Consider the following 21283-nt stretch of genomic DNA (forward strand, 5'->3'; position numbering starts at 1 on the left):
TCAGAGCAAGAATAAGCAAGTATAAAATTTATAAAAATGGTCAACTATACCCAATGAACTATACCCAATGAGTTATACTTGGGGGAAAAAAAATCTGTGATCTTCTAGTTTCTAATGGCAAACATCAGGCTAATGGTTGACGTTGAATATTAAGTATTTATTTTGGTAAAAATGATAGATTATAATTGACTTTTGGTTTCCTACTAAGACATTTTGCATTGTAACAAAACAGAGTAGCATATTTGCTGTTGCTAAAAATTCCCAAGCAAAGGCAGTTAGCTAACAGTCTACCTGGGTTGTTCAAATGATATTGATTCTTATGTTAGTTTGCTTAGCAATTCTGTTATACTTTTAGCCTCTTGGCTTTTTACGATGATAATAATAGTCAATATTCAAGACAATAGCTAAAGGTAAGCTAAACTGCTGTTTTCTCTAAGCTTGTTTTCCACATACATTACAGTTTAGCTTTAGGAAACTTACAGCATCCTGTAGCAATACCACACAAGGTGATAAACTACCCTGCATAACCTGCATATAGTCTTTAAACTAGGGCTTACTTCTGTTTCCTAACTCACAGGAAAGACCTCACATGATACCAAGTTTCATTATTAGTTGAATGGTGGCTACAGTACAACCATATGCAAAATCCAACTCATCACGTATCTGTACAACAGTGTATTCATAATTAGTGGTTCCATTACAGCTCCACATTTGCTCTGAACGCCGGGAAGTTCGTACCTCTGATGCCAGTTGGTCACTGACTGATGCAGCATGAGGACTTCTGCTGTCCCGTGGGAAAGGGTGTGCAGTAGGATAAGCGTGGACAGTGGCCTGGGAGGCGGTCAAAGTCTGGCAGTCTCTAGATAGTTGTTCAGTTTTCTCTTTCAGAGATTTCAGGTAATGTTCCAATTCTTTGGATCTTGTGGCATTCCCTTCCTCAAAGTCTGTGAATTTGTTTATCATGGCCTATGAACAGAAAGAGACCACCACAGTTTAAAATAACTGACGCATTGCAGTCACAGTAAGAAAAGCAGTGGAAGCATGTCAGACGCTAAGAATGGTGTGGCTAAAGTAGGGGCTTGACAAGATCTGGAAGGTGACTCACTTCATTAGGTTTACAGTAACACAGAGGGGACTGAAGAACTATGCAGGTCAAAGTCATCAATAGCAGAGTGCACACAGGAACCCTAAGAATTACCTACTTTTCCCATTTCATTCCAAACCTCAGCCCAGAGAAAATGACTTGCTGATGTCAACCCCCTTTTCCATGTGCTGGGATGTTTTCCCTGTGTGTTTGTCTGGGCACCGTGTGTGTGTCTGGTGCTCATGAACATCAGAAGAGGCCACTAGGTCCCCTGGAACTGGAGTTACAGACAGCTGTGAGCCACCATGTGGGGTGCTGGGAACTGAAACAGGTCATCTGGAAGAGTAGCTAGTGCTCTTAATGGCTGAGCCATTTCTCCTGCTCCAATGTACTGATTTTTACTATTAATCTATAAATCTTATATTCCTGTATAGAATATTCTCTTTTCCACTGAAGACTGACTGACACGGGTTTGAAGGAAATGTCATAATACAGTAAGAAGCTGACGGGGTGCTCAACACAGGTGTGAGCTAGAAATTCACGACTGGTCAGATGTGTCATTTTGGTACAGGATCTTGGTAATAGGAGAGGCTATCTCTAGGGATGGACTATATGAGAGTTCTCTGTATTAGCAGGTAATTTCCCATTAAATTAACTGAGAACAATACCGACACACATCAAAACAAAGCAGCACCTCTGGGACACACAATCCGGGACTGCAGCAGGTGGTGTGGGGCTGACGAGGCAAATAAATGCTCACAAGGCCCCGGATGCGCCCAGTCAGAATCGTCTGTGGCTTTGCCACGGTGGCTGCCCACATCCTTAGCAGAGATACATCTCAGTCTCCCTGAGGCCACCAGGGCAAAGGCTCTACCCTCGTGAGCACTGAGCGGAGAGGAGAAGAGACCAGGGAGGAGAGTGGGAACTCAGTGTCACATGTCAGCCTGCCACCTTCCCAAGCACAAACTGGTTTAATGATCCTGAAGAAGCATAATATAATAGAAGAAAAAATTTTATATAATCAAAATGTTCACAGAGCCCTGACATATAAATTAAAGAAATATAAGCTAGTCTAAGCCTTTTAGAAATGCGGAGAAAAAGCAAAGCATAGAAGAGCCTGGATGATGAACAAGCATACTCACGGCTATTTTGCTATTGTAGAAGTTATTTATTTGGCAAACGCTGTTGTTTTCTTCTTGGATGCCACTTTTAAGCTGCTCTGTATCAAAAGGAGTATTCAGCCACTTTTTCAAAAACCGAGTCATTTCTTTCTTATTACTTAGTACTTGCTGAAATTCAGTTTTTATGGCGGGAAAGTCATTTTCTGAAAAATCTTTGAGAATTTCCTGTGTCAAAAATAGGTATCAAATTATATGAACATTAGGAAAGATTTCATCCAAATAACATATAAACTATAAAAATATTATAAAGGGAGAAATACCTACTATACTCTACTTATTAGCACATTAAAGTAAGTGAATTCTAATTTAAACCTTTATTCTGATTACTTGCATAAGGGAATGTTGGTAATATACTCTACATGACATTCTATGTACACGGCAGGCCTTACATGTGTGTTAGGAACTGCAGCCAGTTCCAACATTGCTGGGAGAACAAGAAAGTCCTTACTTATGGTACTGATACAGGGAAGATTCTGACTTCTGAGTTCTCACTAGCTGACATTAAATCTATTTTCTGTCTATGCAGGTCTGACAACGTCTAAAGGGTCGTCTAGTCCGCTATCATTCGGTGAGTTACTAGTCATTTCAAATGCATACAAAGGTATCTATTTAAAAAGGGCTTAAAATCATATTAAAGCCATTAGAAAAGTATATGTCAAAAGAGGTCAAGACCACGATGGAGAAATCTACAGACAGCTGAACCATGAACTCATGAACTCTTACCCAACAGCTGTGGAGCCTCCATGTGTGGGAGACAGCTGTGAAGCTTGGATTATCTGAGGGGCCCCCGACAGTAGGACCAGGACCTATCCCTGGTGCATGAGCTACCTTGTTGGAGCCCATTCCTTATGGTGCCATGCCCAGCCTTAATGCGAGGGGGAGGGGCTTGGTACTGACTCAAATTAATGTGCCAGACTGTGTTGACTCCCCTTACCTGTTGGGAAGAGTGGATGGGGGTTGTGCTTGGGGAGGGGTGGAAGGGAGAACTGTGGTTGGAATGTAAAATGAAATTAAATTAAAAAAAAAAGTATACCTCAATATGGAGGTCCATATCCTGGCTCAGTGTGAGGTTCTCCAGGTCTCTGGATGGAATATCACAAGCCCGCTGAAAGCTCCGTATTTTAGTCCACAGTTCATGCTGCTTTTCCACTTCCTGGACAAAAGCCACTTCGAATTTATTGATGAACTCATGTTGCTCTTCCTTTATCTTTGTAATGTGGCTCAACACGTACTTGAAGAAGATAAATTGAAAAATGAGACATTGTATTTAGGGGCATTTTCAGTGTCTGAGATGGTGAGGCCTCTCGTTTACTGTTTATTCTGTGGTAGATAACGGCGATGCAGGAAGCAGCTACTCTTTATCCACAATTTCTCTTCTCTGCCCACTGGGAGAGCGGCTCTTCCCGACTGCTGCTTCCTTGTTTGACTTCCTATGGGATTCCTCATATTGAGTGATTCTGTCACATGACCTTTCTATAAGCTCTCTTTTTCCTATTAGTTCATGTGTGTGAACAAACGTGTCCATGGACCCCCGAGGACTGCAGCTCAGGTGGCTGAGTCACAGCCTGTTGTTGGGAGACCACTGGGTCCTCTGGAAGAGCAGCCAGGGTCAACACCGAGATCTCTCTCCAGCCTTATTACAGAACTTTTGGTTAAACTGCCAATCTGCTGTCAGACATTTGAGATTAAAAAAAAATTCATTTTATATAAAATTACATGTATATGTGTGGGTATGTGCACATGAGTTTAGTAGGGTCCACAGGGTCCAGAAGAGACCTTCAGAGTCCCTGGAGCCAGTTTCAGGTGTTGTGAGCTGCTTTGACCTGGGTGTTAAAAGCTAAATCTGGGTCTGTGAAGAAACAGTAAATGAGCCTTCTCTCCAGTCCCATTTTGGATTTTCAAAATATTCTCCTAATAATCTTGTTTGATTAACTCCCCCTGCCCACCCATCCGTCATGTCACATACTTCATGATTTTTTTGTTAAGCACATTTAGATGTCTGGCCTTATGTCAATGATAATTCTAATGCTACAGTGGTCCCCAACCTCATAAATCTTGGTTATCTGACCGTCATGATCTGTGAGAGGATTATCAAGTAGAGAAACTCTATACACCCTGGGAAGTTCCATGATTCACAGGGAGCCCCATCAGGGCTCTAGAAGCAGGAATTACCCGCTGGAGTGAGTAACTGACTCTGGGCAGCCATATTGCCGAGGGCTTCCTTAGATTACTGAACCACCCCCGTGTCGAGCAGGAGGCTCCAGGGATGTAGCTTTCCTGAGTCATCACCCCTTGGGTGGGTTTTCGGCCAATGCGGTGGTTCTGAGTCATCCCCGAGTACCCCTCTAAACTGTAACCCCAATCAACTCATTGGTTTACCAAGTTGGATATTGGTGCAACTGTGAGTTTGGTCTGTCATGGATTCCCTATCTGGGGTGAACAGACCTGTGTTACATATCATCAGGAAAACTATCACATAACATGTTGTCCGTACCTCTATGATTGCACTTATAACCAATCACAAGCCTGCCTTACTTGATCATGACATCTTTGGGATGGGACTCATGTGGACTCTGAGTATCCTTAAATAGTCTTTAGGCCGACAGGCAGAGCTCAGGCTTTGCTGAACGAATCCTAGCTTCAGATCCATATTAATTTGGTGGTTAATATAAATAGTATCAATGGTAACTCCCAAAAAAGACTTAAATACATTGAAATGTACAATTGAAATTATAGTATAAGGCCAATACTAAAAAAGCTGGTACCTTAAGTTTCTTCAGGATTCTGTGGAATTCCATGAAACATCTCTGGTTTGCAGTAAAAAGCTTTTCTATCTCTTTGGTTTGTGGGTATGGAAGTGAAAGCTTTGCTTTTATAGAAATCACCAGCTCTTTTTGGGTTTTAGTTTCCTTCTCCAAGTCAAGAGAGAGCCGATTCAAGCACTCATAATCATCACCCATTTCTGGGTATCCTTTCAGGAGCTCCTAAAGGAAACCCGAATTCGTGTTAATGAATACTGGAATTGTAACAAAATGTAACACTGTAATACCTTCTATTGGAAAAAAGAAATGAAGAACTTGTGTTTAAAAGATATAATTAGTGATTTTTAGATTATAGAAGCAATGTATAAGATTGTAAAAATTAACCAGAGAAAATACAATTAAAAAAATCCAACTTTTCTGGCTGATGTTGATAAAAGCAGCAAGAGTCTATGCATGAATCAGCGACCGTGACTCAAACAGCCCCTCTCCCCCGTGCTGTAGTCTGTAATCTGTTACACTGCTTCCACTTCTGCCTCTCTGTGGGCAGCGGTGCTCTCACCTTTAATCCCAGCACTCGGGAGGCAGAGGCAGGTGGATCTCTGTGAGTTTGAGGCCAGCCTGGTCTACAGAGGCAGCCCAGGACATCCAGGGCTACATAGAGAAACCCTGTGTTGAGAAAACAAAAACAAAAATTCTCTGCTTATATTCCACTTTCAATACTCAAATCTCTCCTTTCCAGACATAGGTCATGTGGTGTCTCTTGCAGCATGACAGAACTCTCCAGTGGACCTCCTCCTACTCGGAGCAAACCTGAGTTTTTCCGTGGCCTCGTGGTCTACTCCTCCATCAGCTTCAACCTTACTTCCTCTCACTAGCTTCCCTCTTGAAACTCCTGGAACAGGAGGCAGCTTCTGCCTCGGGAGCTTTGTACTCTTAGTCCCCTGTCTACAGCACTCATCCCCCAGAGCAAATCGAGCCATTACTGCTTTTAGAGATTTGCTCAGGATTACTTTCCCACACGGTCCTTAAAAAGCAAACCACACACTCCCACTGTGTTATTTGTACATATATGTGCACATGTGTATGCATGCATCACTGTACTAGACTATACTGCTTAGGGAATCATCTGGTATGATCTATTCGCTATACACAGTTTCCTTTAATTCTCTTAGGCTTGACAGGACCTTTGTAACAGTAACAATGCCACACAGCTCCTACAGGAGCTCTTACTTTTATCCTGAGGCACTTTTCTCGAAGCTTTCTTATTCCATGTTGTTCTCCATCACACAGTAACTCCTCTGCACGTTTTACTATCTCTTCATGGTTCTGATGATCCTGGTACAAAGAAATGCATAGCAATAACTACATTTACATAGCAAGTCTAACCATACATGCTTACATCTTACATCGGGTTTCTGTGATGGAATCAAATATTTCATTGTAATATAACAGTGTTAAAATAGGCAAAAGGAAGTAATAATTACTGCCAAACTACACAGCAAATGACCTCACCTCACTGAACTCACTCAATACGTGCGAAAAGCACACGGCATCTAGAAAAGGACTTGCTGCTCACTAGGTCTTAGATCGCCAGTTTGTAACCTCTCAATGTCACCAACTAAATATATCAGAGAACCCAAGCCTTGTATGTTCTTCCACCTTGGGGTGGCAAGTCTAAATTTCTTTCATATTCTTTCTGCATTGATTAAAAAATACAGAACAGACATACCCTTCCTCATTAAACTAAGTCATTAGTTTAAGTTGGGCATAGTAATACCTAGAAGAATATCTGCTCGATACAGATTTGCCAAACAAATTATGTCTGTTTGTAAATTTAGACAGGCCCCACATATGCTGGACTCCTAAGTGTTTAATGTTTATGATAACAGTACATGAGGCTTTTTACTTTACCCAGCAAATGTGAAAATAGAAAGTTACATATTTATTTTATATACCCAATTTTTCTAACTTTTATACCACTTTTTAGAGTAGTGACTTTTAAAGATTATTCAGAAATAATGTCAAGAAAACTCTTTTGATCTCTACTTTGCTTTTTCTCTTCTAACTTCAGTAATGAAGGCTCACTTACTTCAAGAGTCTACCAATAGAGGAAAGGAGGCATTTACTCTTTCACAGATGTAGTCTTTGCAGTATCTTCCACCCACGGCAAAGCTAGTTTCTTTCTGTGGTTGTTGTTTCAGAAATTTAGAAGGAAAATAGTATCTAACAAATCTTTTTTTAAAGATTGAAGAATTTAATTTTCTAAAAAGCACTGTGACTTTTCTGCTTCCTTTCTGTGTTATAATTATGGCATGTTTCTTAACAATTTCACTATCTACAGACATTTCCAAAAAGAAAATAAAAAAAGAGGAAAAAATCCAAAACAAAACCACAACACCCAAATCCAGATAACACACACTGGTAACCCCCCAGGCTTCAGTCTCAGAGCTGCTCAGCAAAGGCAGGTCTGAACTCACGCCCATATCACATGTTTTAGAGTTTCTCGGAATTGTTCTCTTTTCACTTGGATAGACTCTTTTATCCTGGTTAGCTCCATTGTTTTCCTTGGCTACAATTCTTATTGCTTTAAGGTTTTCATGAACTTTCTTAATCAAGTGCAAGTTATTTTCACCCACACTTTGCACATAGAAATTCTGGACCTCAAACTGCTTCAACTGTTCAATTTCCTTTTTTTTTTGTTATAAACTTTATTGACATCTTTCTCTTTAAGAAGCTGAAGCTCTTCTTCCTGAAGTTCTTGGCTCTTGAGATAATTTATGAATAAAAAATTTCTTCACAGAGGGCAATGTCTATTGTTGTGTATGTATACACACATAAACAGAGTATCTTTCTAAATCAATGGTTCAGATTTTAACAGCGTTTGCAGTCTTGACATTACTGAAATCCTACCAAATTCAAGTTTTTGAGTTTCATGCTGGTGCTCAAAACCGTTCTAAAATTGAGCATTTCGGACACTAGACCAGAAATTCTTAGCCCATATTTGTGTATTTTATCACTGCTTCTAGGAGAATAAATATGCTCAAAGAAAAATATATGCTCAGTTAGAAATGAGTTCTACAGTATGCCTGGGGTACAAGACGGTCAAAGGATCCGGGCTTTAATCCCAGAACTCAGGAAGCAGAGACAAGAGATCTCTGTGGGTTCAAGGCCAGCCTGGTCTATAGTGAGTTCTAGGACAGCCAGGGCTATAAAGAGACCCCTGTCTTGAAAAACAAACAAAACTCAAAACCAACACAAAAACAGACCAAAGGAGCCAGAGTACAAGTTCTGACCCTATTTTCCCCACTCCTCGACTTCTTTTTCTCTTTCACTATCTTTTAAGGGCAGAGTCACATAAATAATGTGAGGCCTAGAATTCCATCATAGGGATGAGCCCTATGTAGCCAGTGCCTTGCAGGTGGATATTTGGTTTACTTCTAGGTTTTGGTCACCACAAATCACTATACAGAACAATGTATTTTTGCTAAATCAGTGAATATATTGGTTGGGTAAATTCCTAGAAGTGGTACTGCTGAACGAATGTACTGCACGTACTGGTAAGTTTTCAAAGATGCAATAAATATGCTCAGCAGTTAAGAGCACCTGCTGTTTTTTCCCAGTTCCAGGAGCTCCAAAACCCTCTTCTAGTTATTTATTTATTTATTTATTTATTTTGTTTTTTGAGACAGGGTTTCTCTGTGGTTTTGGAGCCTGTCCTGGAACTAGGTCTTGCAGACCAGGCTGGCCTCGAACTCAGAGATCCGCCTGCCTCTGCCTCCCGAGTGCTGGGATTAAAGGCGTGCGCCACCACTGCCCGGCTGCTCTTCTAGTTATTGCAGGTACCACACACATACACACACAGAGAGAGAGAGAGAGGGAGAGAGAGAGAGGGAGGGAGGGAGGGAGGGAGGGAGGGAGGGAGGGAGGGAGGGAGGGAGGAAGGGAGGGAGGGAAGGAGAGAGCTCATCTATGGATCCTATACTTTCAAGCAGTGGTGGTTCCAGACAGGAAGAAGGAGCACAGCTCACCTTATGCATGCTGTCCCTTAGGGTCTCCTTAAGCTGGTCTCTCTCCATCTTGAGCATTTCCTCCATTCTCTTTAGATTATCTCTTTCTTTTATTACAGATTTCATTTCTTCAAGATTTTCATGAAGCTTCTGGGCCAGATTTAAATTCTCCATTTCTATCTTACTCAGAGTTAAGCCCTGCTGCTTGAGCTGCTTTTGTGTTTCACTAGCATCTCCTTTTAACGTAAGAAGCTGAAGTTCATTTGCCTTAAGTTCTTGAATCTGGAAACAAGAAATCACATTAGGATACTTTTCAAAGAAAGCTTTATCTTTAACTTTTATTGTTTTACTTTACGGTTAAGGGTGCTTTGCCTACATGTATGTCTATGCACCATGTGTATGCCTGGTGCCCATGGAAGTCAGAAGAGGGTGTCAGGAGTCTTCTGGAACCGGAGGTAAAGGAGAGTTGTAAGCCACCAGGTAGTCTGTGGGAATCAACCCTGGGTCCTCTAGGAGAGGACAACTGAGCCATTTCTCCATCTCCAGAAAGCTTCATTCACTTTCCACTATGTGAGCAAGGTGATCATGGAGGGCAGAGGAATGGGAGCCTCTGGGTGCTGAGAACTCCTAACTGCAGGCCAGTATACGGACGGACTACTTTAAGAGAAGGCTGGAGCACAGCTTTGCTGGGAGTGGCCATGCATGCCCTAATCCCAGTACTCTTGGTGGGGGAGAAAAGAATAGTCTCTAAACCGGCTAAGACAGCAATCTTTCCATCTAATTTTTATAAATGGTTCCTAAAGGCAGTTTTCTTTTGAGGTATAACACATAGAGAGTATACTAATCTTAAATGTAGACTTTGGGTTTTTGGTGTTTCTTTTTTTTTTTTTGAGGATCTCTCTGTGTAGCTCTGGCTCTCCTAGAACCCTGCTATAGACCAGGTTGGCCTTGAACTCATAGAGATCCACCTGCCTCTGCCTCCCAAGTGTTGGGATTAAAAGCATGTGCTACCACCACCTGGCTTAGTTATTCTTGATATATGCATACATCTATAAAACCATAACCCAGACCAAACTAGGCAGCATTTCCAGCATCCAACATCTGCGTATCCTTTCCTTGAGGTTAATATAAACCTGACCTTTAACACCCTGGTCTACTTTTGTTTCCTTTGGAACTTAAGATGACAAGGCAGTCCCCACTCACTCGCTGATATACAGGCTGTTCTCACTTTCCCACTGTTCTGGATAAATTGCTGTGAACATTGTTGTTGGCTGTGCAGGAGAATGGGCCTTGCCCTTTTCAGTACCCACCCAAGGGAAGGAAATGCAGGCCTTACAGTGAGCGCTGCCGGACTATTTCCCAGTATGGAGAACCTTTACAACCTCAAAGGCTTTCAGATATGAACAAACGGGATGCCCAATCAATACCTTTTCCTGCAATTTAATATTTGCATTTTCTAATTCCATTTTCATATTTGATACTTCATCTGTCTTCTTGGACACACTCCCTCTGAGTCTATCAATGGTTTCCTGGTGCTCCTTCAGGTCCATGTGCGCAATTCTTAGTTTCTCTTGCTTTTCCAGGTCCTTTTAAAACAGGAACATATCTTAACATTAAATAGCATTTTCAGAAATAAGTGTTTATCAGTGGACAGTTCTGTGGGTCTGTTTTCCTGTCCTTCTTTTACGTAGGTTCCAGAGAATGAACTCAGATCATCAGGCCGGTGCAGCAAATGCTTCACCCAGTGAACCAACTGGGGGGTGCAGGGGGGCGGGGGAGAGGCTCTCACTACTTAATATTTTTTACTGTTAGAAATCCACAGACCTTTTCCTGATGGGGACATTGAGACCAACCAACTTGCACAGAATTTTGGCATATTGCTTGTATTTGCCATTTCTTTCCAAGACACCTTTAGGTTGTTTCTTTCCCATTTTTATCACAAACTGTTATAACCAAGCAGCACTGGGAACTACGTGTACAGATGTTTATCTATACGCTCATCTGCACATACACTTCTTTGACAACTGGATCAGTATATATCTAGGTTAAAAACTCCACAAAGAAACGCTGAATTCAAACAGTTCAAGAACACAAACCACCTGCCATTCCTGTCGGAATGAAGGACTCAATGCCGAGCCACCCCTGCCCAGATGATCTGGAAACCTGCTAGGGCAGGACAAAACTTACACTTGCTTCCATTTGTTGAAGACTTTTCCTCAGTTGGTCTCGCTCTACTCTGAGGGCTTCATCCATAATTTTTAGGTCATCATTTTCCTTGGTGACGATTCTTATTTCTTCAAGGTTTTCATAAACTTGCTGAGTCAACTTTAACTTCTCTATTTCTATGTTTTCCAGAGTTAAACTCTGGGCTCCTAGCTGCTTCTTCAATTGCTCCATCTGATCCATCCTTTCTCCAAGTTCAGCTTCTACCTGAGAAAGTTGACGTGCTTTTTCCTGGAGTTCTTGGCTCTTAAGACAACCATATAATAAGTTAGAGCACTGAACATATGAGCAAAAATCCCCAAACAACAGTCTTAAAATTCAATCAGCAAATCATGGGCTTCAAATTTAGACAGGTTCACAGTTTACACAGAGGATCTGACTTCAGTTCCGGTCTATCCAGATTAAAAATACCCGTGCTTCTAGAACTGCATGTGAGCGTACTAAGACCCCTTGGACATATGACAGTTCATCTACCTTATCAGACACACTCTCCCTGAGCTTGCTGATAGTCTCCTGGTGCTCTTGCAGGTGCACACGAGCAACTCTCAGCTCCTCTTCTTTTTCCAGACCCTTAATTATTAGGAAAAGAAAGAAGACATTGAAGAAAAACAGTTCAGACAGAAGCTATACCAAAGATCAAAGGCCTCCCAGTCCTCACTCTTGAGCTGCTCCAGGACTCAATCTATGACTACATATTCTAGATGAGCCACTGTTAGCTCACCTTTCCCCAGGAGGACACTACAGACACAGTGCCAGTCTACTTTGTTAGCTAAGGTACAGCACTCTGTGATCCAGATACGCTGTGTGCCTTTTACCAGTCCCCTATGAATGGAGAGTGTGAATCTGTTGTCTTTGCAGGACCATGCAAATGTGTATAGTGTAAAATACTACAACTAGACTCTTGGGACAAATTGCACACTTTGCCCAAGTGTCATTGGCACATTAAGCTGCATGATTGCGGAGAAATTGAAACTCACTCTAGTTACTGTCTCTTTAAGGCTCTCCTCCAGCTGGTCTCTCTCTACCGTGAGGCGCTCTTCCAAACTCCTAAGCTCATCTCTTTCTTTTGCTACAGATCCCATTTCGTCAAGGGTTGCATGAAGCCTTTGAGTCAAGGTTACATTCTGCATTTCCACCCTCTCCAGAGTTGCCTTCTGGGCCTCCAGCTGCTTGTTCAAGCATTCCACTTCATGTCCGCTTCCTTGGCTCTCATTAACAGTCTTCATTGCTAGGCATTCACGCTCTCTGTCCTCAAGTTCTTGGAGCTGAGAAAATAAGTTAGGTCACAGGTCCACAGAAGTGGGTTTTGCTTGTTTTTAAGAGAAAGGCAGATGTTTTTACATGTAGTCTAATGATGCTGTGCTTCTTTGATGAGATGGAGGGAACGAATAAGTACATGTCCTTTTCTACGTAACTGAAAGTCAGCATTTGCCTTTCCAAATCCAAGTACCTGCTGCTTGATCCACTTCCCCTTGAAACATCACTTGAACTAGTAATCTTTATGTCACCACTCAGACGACTACTGCAGCTTTAGCTTCCCCTTTATCGTTACAGAAAAATTAATAAAACTTAGCAGGTGACATCACAATCATCTTAGTCCTCGGTTTGTTTCCCCCAAATTAGCAGAGACTTACCTTAGCGCCAATTTCTTTCATGGTTTCTTTCTGCTGTTCGCTTTCCACACGGAGAGCCTCCTGTATTCTTTTGAGCTCATCTCTTTCCTTAGTTAGAATCCTCACTTCCTCCTGACTTCCTTCTAGCTCCTTAGTCAGCTGGAGCCTGCCCCTCTCCAGCCTCTGCAGCGTCGAGTCCTTGGCTAGGAGAAGCGCCTTGACTTGGTCTAGTTCATTCATTTTCCCTTGTGCCTCATTAGTTTCTTTTATATTAAGTTGTTCCTGTTTCTCACAGAGTTCTTGAATCTTTAAACAACAATGAAATAAGTTATCAGCACAAAACATATAGGCACATGTGCACGCGTGCACAACACACACAGTCTCTTTCTCTTATTTTAATGAAAAAAAATATGGAACAGATTCCAAAATAAATGAGTATGTGAGCAGTAGTCTTCAAGTTAGCAACCCCCTTCTGGTCTCCTCCCCCTGCTTCTCTGCCTCAGTTTACCTTTCTCTCTAGTTCATCAGTGGCCGACTTTAGTTGTGCACGAATACTTGACAGCTCGGTTTCCTTCTGGGAGAGGCTCGCTCTTAGTGCGTCAATATTTTTCTCTTGCTCTTTCAGGCAACAACGAGCAACGTTAAGTTCCTCTTCAGTTTCTAGATGCTTTAGTATTAGAGAAAATTCCAAGAAGTTTATGGAAATCTAACCATTATAGTATAACTACCTCCATTTTGAAAAGCTTTGCTTATAAAGCTCTTGAGAAATATAGAGCAAAGAGGAAATACTGTGTTGTGACATCTCTGAGATGCTGTGATGGCTCATGCTCTGCCTGACCCCTTTCTCCTCTGACAGGTACAGCACAATAGCCCCATGGGAGCCGCAGTAGCAAGGATACATTGTTGGCAACCAGCTCAACAAGAAAGAAATCACACCTGGTGCTGGAAACCGAGCCAACTATCGGGGTTAGGGAAGCCATGGATCTTGGAGGGTCTATAAACACCTTTCTACTAAGCTAGCCCAGTCCTAGCTACATTCCTAATACTTGTCCTTTCACAGCTCGAGCATTTGTTTCTCCTCTCGGTGACCTGGAGCCGGCTCTGCACTGCGCTGCTCTTCAGCTGCCCCCACACTAAGTCGTCTCACTGCCCTTCCACATCCAAGAACTGGTCTTGTCTGTGAGAGCTTCCTGTATCTTAAGGGAATTCCAAGACAATACATTTGATAACTAAAGATAATTATAAAGAAAAGAAATTAGGCATTTTCTTATATGATAGAGAGAGTATCCAATGGCTCATTTACAGAGTAAGTTTTCCACTTCTCCCACTCTCCAGGTAGTTAATATGTTTATTTAAGGGCTCACTGCATTGTCAAGTGTCATATTAGACATAGACAAAATAGTGAGTTTTTTCTTTCTTTCTGTGATTTCTGCCAGAATCACACTTTAGGGGGGAAAAACAGACGCTATGACAAATTTCACCAAACAGAAGAGATGAGCTACTCAGGGCAGTACTGTCAGGCACACTTATCATCATGGGTGATTGGAAAGGCTTGCTAGGGAACAAAGACCCGAGAGCTGTGGGAGAAAGCACCACTCACAAAAGGCACACGTGTAAGTCCCACAGGTGGGGAAATGATCAGATCACTAACAAGTCCTGAGGAGAACAGAAGGGCACAGAGGGCATCATGGAAAGGGAGGCTGCAAGGTTAGATACTGGCAGAGTCTGTGGTCCTGGGCCTCATGGGCCATGAGTGGAGTCTAGGTTTTAAAGAGTAACACTAATAGAGTGAACACATTCAAGAAAACAGCACTTTGTCTCAGAATGGGAACTGTATTAGATACGTGTAAGAATGAACATAAGCACCCACATTGAGGCTCAGCACTTTCTTGAGCATCAGGCATGCATGTAGTAAACATGTATAAGCAGGCAAAACACACAGACACATAAGATAATAAAAATCTAAAACAAAATGAATATAGGGATTGACAAAGAAATAATGGTGATTCTGTATAAGGGTATTGGTAATGTGGATAAACAAACTGGAGGGTTTTAACACACAGCCAACCTTTGATAAAAAACACTGTGTCTACAAAGTCTACCCGTTCGTGTAACACACACGCACATACACTCATGCAAGCACGCACGCACACACACACACACACACACACATACACACACACACACACACACACACACCAGCGCGGTTTGGACACTGTACTGCAGTGGGTGAACAGGAAGACACAGCAAGAGCAGGGATGATTTCCAGGTTTCCAACCAAAGAGAAGAAGAAAGAAATGCCTTCTAGGAGAAAAGGGTTTTCTGGCAATTTAATACAGGACCTCACCCCTTGTCTCAGACTCCCAGAGTGAGGAGATTATATACAGTTCCCTATCACCAGACATAGTGTGAAAGTGTGGACTCAAAGAAAGAAAGAAAGAAATATTCTTTTTTCTGTTATTAAAGCATTGATTCTTCTAAGTCAATTTTGAATACTCAAGAACAAAGATGTTCGGACAGTTTCAATTATTTCTTTACATTCAGGGATAATTTTTAATTATTCTGCTTCCTGTCATTACATGATTAGAACCACCTGCAGAGTTAGCACTGAGATTTTTAAATGTGGCACAAGCAACCCTTTTATAAAACACTAGTTAAGAAGGAAGAAAGAAGCTCATTTATCTAAACATAGTGGTACACATCCTGTGTCCTAGAACTGGGGAAAGGGAGGCAAGAGAAATATGAATTCAAGGCCAAGTCTGGTTACATGAGACTATCTCAACACAAAACAAAATACTCACTTTAGCCAAAGTTTTTCTGGCATCTTCTTTCAGCTGGGCACATTCGACATGAAGTGTTTCTAGCATCATTTTCAAGTCGTCCCTCTCTTCAGCGAGACATGTGATCTCTTTCTGACTTTCTTGAAGCTTCTCAGTCAGCCCAAGCCTCTCTATGCTTTCTGGTGGCTCTGAATCTGTTCTGCAGTGTTCTTCCAATGGCTCCAGTTCATCCACTTTTCCTGGAATCTCCTTGACTTCGTTCAAAACAGGAAGGAGCTCTTGTTCTTGAAGCTCTGGGATCTTGTGATATTGATAAAGCGCAGTGTTACTAACTAGAGATTACATTTCTTTTTTTAAATAGAAAAGATCAGGAAATTTTACCCAGCAATGAATGTGACCTTGAATATTAGAGTCTCCCTTAGGGCAATAAGTCTCTGTTATACTCTCTCACTTTCAATCCCTGTGGATTCTATGATGTCACTACCAGTCTGTCATGCTTCCTTTTTTGCTTCCAAAGTGACCCAATCTGTATATATTATCATCACACTATTAATTTAGTTACAGGCTTAGTTTCTAGACTTGTTCTCAAATTATAAGCAAAAAAGGAAATTGTCTTAGGTGTTTATGAATATTCCAGTAAATGTATAGTCCCCATCTTTTGTTGAATCCCAATGCCATCTCCCATTTTTTCTGTTGTGCACACTGACTTCCTATTCACACCAATCGCTAGTGGAATGATGCACTTTGCGTATCATATTCCCACAGGCACCACGTTAGAACTGAGGGACTGTCACGTGCACACACTGACAAAAAGACCTGCTTCATTACACAGTACTTCCAGTGCTTGGCAAAGAGCAGACTGCTCAGTTATCCCATTGTCATCTTTCCATAACAGTTACAATTATTTGATGGTGTCTTATTCATTTATGATTGTTCATTTATCAGCTTCTACTACTACAAACCAATCAGGATTTTGTCCCTCCATTACCACTGTTTTTCTTTCTCTTTTCTTTCTTTTTTTAAAAAATATTTATTTATTTATTATGTATACAATATTCTGTCTGTGTGTATGCCTGAAGGCCAGAAGAGGGCACCAGATCTCATTACAGATGGTTGTGAGCCACCATGTGGTTGCTGCGAATTGAACTCAGGACCTTTGGAAGAGCAGGCAATGCTCTTAACCGCTGAGCCATCTCTCCAGCCCCTCTCTTTTCTTTCTTTAAACATAGGCTATCCTTAAACTCTCTGTGGAGTATGGATTCTCCTGCTCCACCCAGCAAGTTCTGAGGTTACAGGTATGCACCAACCTGACTTTCCCCTTTATATCTGTAACCCAGACTATGTCTACTCCAATAGACAGTCAACAAATTCCTAGCCAATGGATACATTATAACTATCTACTTATTTTTCTTCAAAGGAGGAAGAAAGAAGTGGCTGAGGACATGAGGCAAAAATGACATACCTTTTCTTGCGATTCGGTATTGGGTTTTTCTGTGTTCTGAGTGCTTGCTACCCGAGCTTCTTTCTCAGAAATGCTTCTTAGCTCGTTGGTGATTTCTTGGTGCTCTTTTAGATGTGTGTGAGCAATACTTAGTCCTTCTGTTTGTACGCCCTTAGGAAGTGAAATGTAAAGAATTTTACAGCCCTTGCTCAACACTGCCTCCCTCTTTCCGGCTGACTAGGTTTCCAAAGAAACATTTAGCAGATAGAGAAAAGGCTACAGTATTACTTACCGTAGCTTTGATTTCTCTTGCATATTCTGCAAGCTGTCTTCTCTCTATTTCAAATGATTCCTGCAATTCCTTTAGATCATTTCTTTCTTTGGTTAGAGATTTCAACTTCTCACAATTTTCCTCAAGTTTCTGAGACAACTCAAGTCTCTCTGCTTCCACGCGCTCCAACGCCAGTCCTTGGCTCCTGAGTTGATCCTTTAGGCTCTCCATTTCAGTCATCCTTTCCCGCATTTTACTCACATCTTCCTCTGCACTGAGAAGGAGGTGCTGCTTTTCTTGGAGTTTCTGGTTCTTAGGAGGGACAATTTTTTATAATTACCATGTTACTGATACTTTGCTAAATTTTTATGTAGTACCATTAACAGAGCATTGTCTACACAAAACAAACAGACAAGCACCATTAAGAGTGAACTAGCCCTCTAGACATGCTTATGGTTGGTTAAACAATTCAGGACTATTCAGAATGTGAACTTGATTGGAAACGGGACTTTTAAAGATATAACTAACTGTAAGCCTTGAGATTAGATTCTTTTGTACTACAGTGGTCCTTCAAATCAATGGCAGAAAAGGACACAGAGAAACCAGGAAGAGCAGGCTACGAGAAAACAGCATCAGAGACTGGAGTGGTGCAGTCCCAGGGCAGCTGGGAGATATTAGATACTAGGAAGAAGCACAAAAGAACTCTTCACTGAGCCATCAAAAGGAACACCACTGGCACTTCAACTTTTAAAGGACCAAGAACGGTGACAATGCTGCCTGTGGAGGCACTGGGTCTCTATAGAGTTCAAGGAGAGAGAGAGAGAGAGAGAGAGAGAGAGAGAGAGAGAGAGAGAGAGAGAGAGAGAGAACAGTGATATATTGCTTGTCTGGTCTTATAGACCAGTAATTTTATGGTAATTCTGGTATTATTGCCTTGGAAACTTACATAGGTTGATCAAGGTAGCAAGATGAGAAGAGAAAATAAAACTAAAAAGTCAAGAGACTAAAGTACATAAGTATAGATTCCAAATAACTATAATTCCCTATGATATAAACATTATACACTTATCGTTTGTTTCTTTAGAGACAGTCTTATTCTGTAGCCCAGGTTGGCTGAGAACAATCTAGGAAGTCCAGGCTGGTATCAGATTTGCAGTGGCCCCCCTTGCCTCGGCCCACAAACTGCAGGGATTACAGCTGTGAGCGACCATATCTGTTTTCCATCGTCTTTTACTTTTAACAAGATGTTTACAGAATGGCCCAAATAAACTCAGAAGCATCAGCTATTATCAGCTGCTGATTTCACTTCTTTGAGGAGTTAAAAAAAAAAAAACACAAGGTTTTAAAGTAAATTCAATTATATAAAAGGAGTTGGGATTTAAAAAAAAAAAAGAATGCTACCCAGAACATGGCACAAGCTACAGTGTGCCATCCAGCAGTGGCATTGCTCTCATCCTAACAGAAGGAACCTGTAGAGTCACTCAGTCGCTGGTCATGGTCTCAGGCCTCACATGACTTTACTTCTCTTTTACCAGTGATGCAGAAACCTGTCAGCATCCAAGATGGCGATTGTGAGCAGCCTTATAATTCAAAGAAACGCCAACACGACTCCACATGGGAGGAACTTTTATTTGATGACTAATATTTCTCAAGTACTCAGAGTGTATAATCCATGGTAGTACTCTTTAATTTTGATGGATGACTATATTACATGATTAATTTAGACCATCGAAGGCTGCCTGACTCTCACCTAAAGATGTTATAATTATATAATCTTTGCAAGGACTTAATTAAGAATTTAATACAAATCGAAACTTCAAACTGTTAACATTAATACTTCTTCACTTTGGAGATATTCCCTATTCCTTAATTTAAGACTAGAGGAAACACATTTATTAGCTTTGTGGTTTGTGTGGTGGGGACAGTGAAGACAACAGTGTGGGAAGGGAAGCGCACCTTTTCCTCTAACTCTTCTTCTACCTCTGCCAATCTCTCACACGCCCTGGAGAGCTCGTCGCTCTTCTTGGAGGCTTCGTCTTTTTCCCGTGCAGCTATCTCTTGTTGCCTTTGGAGTTCATCTCTAAGAATTCTTAATTCCTCCTGGTTTTCAATAGTCTAGAGTTTAAAAAAAGTTCTAGATTAGAATTTATAATATTTTCTCATCTTTATGAAATCAGGAAAACTCAGAAATTACTTTTGACTCAAAATGAAGAAATCAAAGTGATACTGCATAGACAAAGACAACTCTAAAGTGGTCAGTCTGCTTTCAGTGGCCAAAAAGACCAAAGCCACATTGTTTTTCTTATGTATTTATGGCTTTGCATTCAAGTACTGATCAATGAGCAGCCAGTTCACAATGGCTCCCACCCTTTGCTGGAAGAATGTGGAACTAATCCATTATGAAGATCACATAACAGCAGACTTGAATACGAAGGTCATCGAAACATAACAAATCAGAGAAGGAACACGCTTTGTGTCTGCATGCTAATTTTCATTTAGTCTGTTGATAAAACAGACGAAACAATTCTAAATACAGAAAATTAAAACAGCACAGATTATAGGTTCTAGGGGATTCACAGTGAATTTCCTAAATGATTAATTTCAACCCATACAAAAACCTTATAATAGATAAAAAAAACAAAAACAAACAAACAAACAAACAAAAAAACCCCAAAACCTAGCCAGGGATTACTGGCAAACACGAATGACTTAAAACAAAATTAAAAGTTACAATAGCAAAAGAGAAACATCTAGGAACCAATTTAACAAAATACGTATGATACCTGCAAACTCTAACACAACATTAAGAGAATATATTATTAAGGATATTCAATGGCTAATTAGTTTATGAAAAAGTTTCAACATCTTTTGTTGCTAGGGAACAGTAAAGTAAGATAGGTACATTTGAAAAAGAATGGCTAAAATTGAAAGCACAAATAAATATAAAGTGTTGGTAAGGGGAATATGGAGCCACCAGAATTCTATTTATTTGTTGATGGAAATGTAAAATGGCAGAGCTGATCTGAAAATCAATCTGGAAAATTATTACCAAGTTAACACATAACACCCAGGGGCTCTATATAGGCAGAGACATTTGTCAAAAGTCATCCAACCTACACTTCCATGACATATCTACTGCATATAGATTATACCCAAATAAAGTTAATAATACCAAAATAAACAGATAAAATGTATAACCAGCTGTAGAGAGCCAGATCTTACCATTTCGATATTTTCCTTCAGGTCCATCTTCAATTGCTCCTTTTCTGCAATAAGACTTTCCAGTGTTTGTTGAAGTCCACTATTCTCCTGCATTAAAGAATGTATTTTCCTCTGTTCATCTGTTACCCCATTATCGCTACCACCTGAAACCGATGTTTGGGCATTTGCAGCCAGTAGATTCTGCTCTTCATCTATGCCATCCACCTAAATATGAATACATTAAAGAAGAGCTTAGGTAATTAACAACTACCTTAATATTAGTAAAGTACTCACTTATATTCTGTATCAAGTGCTAGCCTCATATCAGCACCCGAGTCTCCTCGACAGCGCTAGGCACTATTTCTATCCCGATTTGGTAATTAGGGAACTCAGATTTACACAAGACCATGAGAGAGCACACAGCCAGCTTTGGACACAAGTGGTCAGGCTCCAGTACTGGTGTTCTATACCTGTTCACTGATAAGAGCCACCTAGGTAGCTGTACCATTGCAATTTTCATGTACAATAGGGTAACCTGACTCTGTGGACATTCATTTACTCAAACTGATTAGATAATCAAGATATGCCTTTCCTGCCTATATATCTTCCTTAAATATTCTAAGTTATACAACTGTAGCATTTTGGTTTTTCTTTTTTTGTTTTTTTGATTTTTTTTTTTTGTTACAAAAAGAATGAATACTGACGACTTTATGGCTTCCC

At 40.9% G+C, this 21283-nt stretch overlaps 1 protein-coding gene across 1 annotated transcript in view; it reads right to left on the reverse strand.

Moving 5' to 3' along the window:
• Nucleotides 1–21283, reverse strand: part of Cenpe (centromere protein E) — a 60639-nt gene that overhangs the window by 12864 nt on the left and 26492 nt on the right. Inside the window, exons 25-41 of the mRNA XM_075981280.1 lie at nt 20585–20788; nt 19319–19477; nt 17384–17674; nt 17113–17262; nt 15672–15950; nt 13379–13537; nt 12892–13176; nt 12235–12522; nt 11732–11827; nt 11222–11503; nt 10462–10620; nt 9056–9316; nt 6258–6362; nt 5031–5249; nt 3299–3496; nt 2227–2430; nt 739–966 (exon numbers count right to left, since the gene is read on the reverse strand). Of these exons, the coding sequence (XP_075837395.1) occupies nt 739–966; nt 2227–2430; nt 3299–3496; nt 5031–5249; nt 6258–6362; nt 9056–9316; nt 10462–10620; nt 11222–11503; nt 11732–11827; nt 12235–12522; nt 12892–13176; nt 13379–13537; nt 15672–15950; nt 17113–17262; nt 17384–17674; nt 19319–19477; nt 20585–20788 (3567 nt within the window). The remainder of the gene's footprint in view (nt 1–738; nt 967–2226; nt 2431–3298; nt 3497–5030; nt 5250–6257; nt 6363–9055; nt 9317–10461; nt 10621–11221; nt 11504–11731; nt 11828–12234; nt 12523–12891; nt 13177–13378; nt 13538–15671; nt 15951–17112; nt 17263–17383; nt 17675–19318; nt 19478–20584; nt 20789–21283) is intronic.

This window comes from Microtus pennsylvanicus, chromosome 7 (assembly GCF_037038515.1).
Source record: "Microtus pennsylvanicus isolate mMicPen1 chromosome 7, mMicPen1.hap1, whole genome shotgun sequence".
Taxonomy (NCBI): Eukaryota; Metazoa; Chordata; class Mammalia; order Rodentia; family Cricetidae; genus Microtus; species Microtus pennsylvanicus.